This window comes from Mandrillus leucophaeus, unplaced genomic scaffold, assembly GCF_000951045.1.
Source record: "Mandrillus leucophaeus isolate KB7577 unplaced genomic scaffold, Mleu.le_1.0 Scaffold58, whole genome shotgun sequence".
NCBI classification, from domain to species: domain Eukaryota; kingdom Metazoa; phylum Chordata; class Mammalia; order Primates; family Cercopithecidae; genus Mandrillus; species Mandrillus leucophaeus.
In genome coordinates this window covers 1747401-1751701 of record NW_012106252.1, presented here as the reverse complement: position 1 = coordinate 1751701, position 4301 = coordinate 1747401, and the positions used below count along the sequence as shown (strand labels likewise).

At 50.2% G+C, this 4301-nt stretch overlaps 1 protein-coding gene across 4 annotated transcripts; it reads left to right on the top strand.

Annotated features, from left to right (window-relative positions):
• Nucleotides 1–1232: 1232 nt before the first annotated feature.
• Nucleotides 1233–4072, top strand: EIF1 (eukaryotic translation initiation factor 1). 4 transcript variants are annotated; one of them, XM_011998855.1, is made up of 4 exons: nt 1233–1499; nt 2208–2371; nt 2522–2623; nt 3210–4072. In XM_011998855.1, the coding sequence occupies exons 1-4, from the start codon at nt 1469–1471 to the stop codon at nt 3252–3254; spliced, it is 342 nt and encodes a 113-aa protein (XP_011854245.1). In that variant the 5' UTR covers nt 1233–1468; the 3' UTR covers nt 3255–4072. The 4 variants fall into 4 exon arrangements, with proteins under 4 accessions (XP_011854245.1, XP_011854247.1, XP_011854246.1 ...); XM_011998857.1 differs by having other exon boundaries at nt 2522–2627; XM_011998856.1 differs by having other exon boundaries at nt 1327–1499; nt 2525–2623.
• The last annotated feature ends 229 nt before the right edge of the window (nt 4073–4301 follow it).

Below are 4301 nucleotides of genomic sequence, written 5' to 3'. Positions count from 1 at the left end.
ACTAGCCTGGCCAACATGGTGAAACCTCGTCTCTACTAAAAATGTTTTTAAAAACTAGCCAGGGGTGGTGGTGGACGCCTGTAATCCCAGCTACTCGGGAGGCTGAGGCAGGAGAATTGCTTGAACCCAGGAGACGGAGGTTGCAGTGAGCCGACACAGTGCCACTGCACTCCAACCTCAGCGACAAAGTGAGACTCTGTCTCCAAAAAAAAAAAAAAAATCCATTTATTGGCAATATTTAAAAATCAAGAGATTTTATGTAAATACCTGGATTTCCTGGCACTCTTGAAAAAGATCTACCACAATGGGCGGGAGGTGAGCGGCTACTGCAGCCCATAGTTCTTATTCCAGCCCCCAGTCCACCCCATTACATCACACTTGGCTGTTTGCACTCCTTGATCCTACTTACCTGCCTGGCCCCGGAGGCCTTTGAGTCTAAAACCCCTGGTCTCTTTTCACCACCCTACTTATCCCTGCAACTGAGAGTGTTGAAATAAATAAACCGAGAGCAAGCAAGGTTGACTGTTTTGAAGGAAATATTTCATCTAAACTCTGGGAAGGCTCTACTCCACATAAGCTGTGCGACATGAAGGACGCCCCCTGGTGCCAGAATTATTCTCAGGGAGGGCCCAGAACCAGTTACTATCCCTTGAACTCATGCCAATAAGCTGGGCACACTTTTTCCTTGGATGGATTAATCTAATCTAAATGAAAATTTTAGATCAGATTAACCCACTTTAGAATAAATCTAAATGGCAATCTAAATTATGCGGTTACCGTTTTGATTATATTATTGTATGTTGATTAATCAAACTGCCGCCCTAAATCCCTCTGTGACTCAGTGGGTAGTAGGGTGGGTAGGTAGGTGGGTTTGACAAAATGGGGATTTGTCGTGTTTGGGAGGCTCAGCATCTACATCCTCTCTAAGGAGTGTTCATCTACCCTATGAAACACCCCTTTTCGAGCAGGCAGGGATGCAACAGGGTCAAGAAGGTGGAACGTACCAAACGACACAGTGCGTAGGCGAGCTCGAAACCTCGGCCGGTTTTCTCGGCATGCAGACACCGTCCAACCGTACTGCGCAGGCGCCGAGCCAGACCAAGCTTTCCCTCCCCCTCCCAGCTCTCCTAGAGTCAAGAGGACGCCCTCCTGCCGCAGACTTCCTGCGCAAGCGCCATCCTATGTCCCCGCCCCCAAACCAATTGGAAGCTGCGCCGCCTGGGTGCTTGGGGCACGACGCCGTGGGTGGGGTCGGGACGTGAGGGCAGCGCGCTGGCGTCACAGGCGCGGCTATATAAGTGAACACAGGCACCGCCCCTCTGCCCCAGTCACTGAGCCGCCGCCGAGGACTCAGCAGCCTCCCCCTCGAGCCCCCTCGCTTCCCGACGTTCCGTCCCCCCTGCCCGCCTTCTCCCGCCGCCGCCGCCTTCCGCAGGCCGTTTCCACCGAGGAAAAGGAATCGTATCGTATGTCCGCTATCCAGAACCTCCACTCTTTCGGTAAGCTATGGGAAAGGTCGCGGGCTCGGGTGGGGCAGCGGGGCCTTCCGGGCCCGGAGACGTGTTCCGGGAAGCTGCCAACCGCTCCGGGACTTCGTAAGCTCTGGCAGGGAAAACTTGTCCAGGGTCGCAGGGCAGCGGGATCAAGGCCTAGGCCCCAGGGTCGGACCCTGAGCGCGACCGGAAGGAGCAGGCGGGAGGTCAGCCCTTGGGCGGGCTCGGCGTCTCGGTGGCGCATTTACTAATGGCTCCCGGGCCTCTTCGGGCCACACCCGCCCCTCCTGTCACCCTTGCGTCACGTCCGTTACGTCACCACCCGTTGTCACGGAGTCGGAGGGAAAGGCGGTGCCAGCCCTAAGTGGCAGGCGTGCGCACCAATGGGGGTGGTAGGCTTAGCCCCGCCTCGGGAGCTCGGGTTCCGGCGGGTTGCATCAGCCGGGTGGGGCACCGCCTGCCAGCTCGGACTCCCCCGACACGTGATCGGCTTCCCAGGGAGGGCGGGAGGCCCGGGCGTTCCCCGATCCTGGGGAAGCCGGGCGTCCCGGACTGACGTGCTCGGGGAGAGCCAGCAAAGGACACATACGGCCTGGCCCAAGCCCTGACGATTTCAGTGTTGTTTTCTACACGCGCAAAACACTTGGGAGCCGGGGACATGGCAGTGGTATCTGATCTTTGACAGCTCTGAACGAGCTTAAACTTTATTTTCAGACCCCTTTGCTGATGCAAGTAAGGGTGATGACCTGCTTCCTGCTGGCACTGAGGATTATATCCATATAAGAATTCAACAGAGAAACGGCAGGAAGACCCTTACTACTGTCCAAGGGATCGCTGATGATTACGATAAAAAGAAACTAGTGAAGGCGTTTAAGAAGGTAGGTGTTCAGTGAGATTGCGGGAAAGTCATAATGAATTTGTCTGCAAGGGGGTGCTAGCTGCCTTGTATTTATTGTTAGCAGAAGGGGTGATAAATGCATTCATGCCCTTGCTGGGCCTAATTTGTTTTATTTCCTTTGTGCTTGCAGAAGTTTGCCTGCAATGGTACTGTAATTGAGCATCCAGAATATGGAGAAGTAATTCAGCTACAGGGTGACCAACGCAAGAACATATGCCAGTTCCTCGTAGAGGTGAGTTCAGTCCCTTCTTGATTTGTGGCCCTCTGCTGGCAGATCTCAGATCCTGTGTATGAGCTTCTGCTGGGGACATAAAAATTGGCTTTGTAAGGCTGAGCAAAACCTCAGTTGGGTTTTAAAGTACATCGACTTCTGTTTTTTAGGAAAAAGCAGAAGGGACTTGTCTACCTTTGGTTAACTGTTTCTGTGGATCTGCTTTACAGATGCAAATTTGAATAGCACATAGATGCATTGTAAAATAAGCCAAATGCTGGGTTGTTCCTGTATTTGTAAGGACATGAGTTTTTAAAAATGAATTTCCTGAATATTAATACTAAACTACTGTTATATTATCGGCTCTTGATATAATTGAAGAGGTTTCAGATACTTGATGAGTCTCATTCTCACACTAATTCAGAATCTTGGAAGGCACTGAGTGTTCAAAAAAGGTAGCTCTTAACTGAGGACCGTCCGTTGAACCACTGTGCACCCCCGGCTTTTGGGCAGTGTAGTAGTAGGAAGACAGGGTTGATGACATTAGAAATGGAGGCTTTAACTCTCTCTGTCCCCCATTTAAAACTTTGCCCTTTTGTCTTTTCAGATTGGACTGGCTAAGGACGATCAGCTGAAGGTTCATGGGTTTTAAGTGCTTGTGGCTCACTGAAGCTTAAGTGAGGATTTCCTTGCAATGAGTAGAATTTCCCTTCTGTCCCTTGTCACAAGTTTAAAAACCTCACAGCTTGTATAATGTAACCATTTGGGGTCCGCTTTTAACTTGGACTAGTGTAACTCCTTCATGCAATAAACTGAAAAGAGCCATGCTGTCTAGTCTTGAAGTCCCTCATTTAAACAGAGGTCAAGCAGTAGGCGCCTGGCAGTGTCAAGCCTGAAACCAAGCAATACCGGCATGTTTCAGCCAAGCCCAGAGCCCTAAGATCACAAACAACTATGGCCGGAACCTCCTCGGCTCTCCCTCTGCAGAGTTCCTTGCCCTAACAGAATGTTACCACCTGAACAGTCCTCGGTGAATCTGAGAGGAGAGGATGGGGTAAGGCAGCAGCACCAGCTGTACTACTGGAAGGGAGCTTTTGGTGGTAGATCCCCTGGTGTCTCCAAACTGACCAGGCGGACAGAGCTCAGAGAGGCCCTCTTATCGCTAGCGAGGTGATAGGACATCTGGCTTGCCACAAAGGTCTGTTTGACCAGACATATCTTAGCTAAGGGATGTCCAAACATCAGAATGTGAGGCCAACCTTCTACCAGAGTTAAACTTTTGACAAGGGAACAAATCTCAAACTGATCCATCAGTCATGTAGCTAGCTGTAGAGCTTGCAACTTAATAGCAGCAGCTGCCCAATGCCATGTGAAGTAACAAACTGGTTTTTGGTTTTTTCCCCCTTCAGTTTTAATGTTATGTGTAATGTATTTAAACCCTTATTTAAATAAAACTTGTTTTCAGAAATACGTGATTTGCAGATTATTTACATATAGTTGATCTTGTGCATATAAAGGAACCATAGAAATGGGCAGTGGAGGATTCGTCCACACCCACAGCTTCTCAACAGGGGCCTGAACTTGGCCAAGAAAAACTTGATGAGCTTGTCCCTCTGTGGTCAACTGTTTTTTTGTTCGTTTGTTTTTTGAGACAGAGGTTTGCCCTTGTTGCCCAGGTTAGAGTGCAGTGGCACAATCT

Bases quoted from the DNA above. Each gene is read 5' to 3' on its own strand.
- EIF1 (XM_011998854.1), top strand. From the start codon at position 1,469: ATGTCCGCTATCCAGAACCTCCACTCTTTCG. The intron at 2,378-2,524 runs GTTCAGTGAGAT...TGCTTGCAGAAG, and splicing joins AGGCGTTTAAGAAGGTAGGT to TTTGCCTGCAATGGTACTGT. The intron at 2,624-3,209 runs GTGAGTTCAGTC...TTGTCTTTTCAG, and splicing joins TATGCCAGTTCCTCGTAGAG to ATTGGACTGGCTAAGGACGA.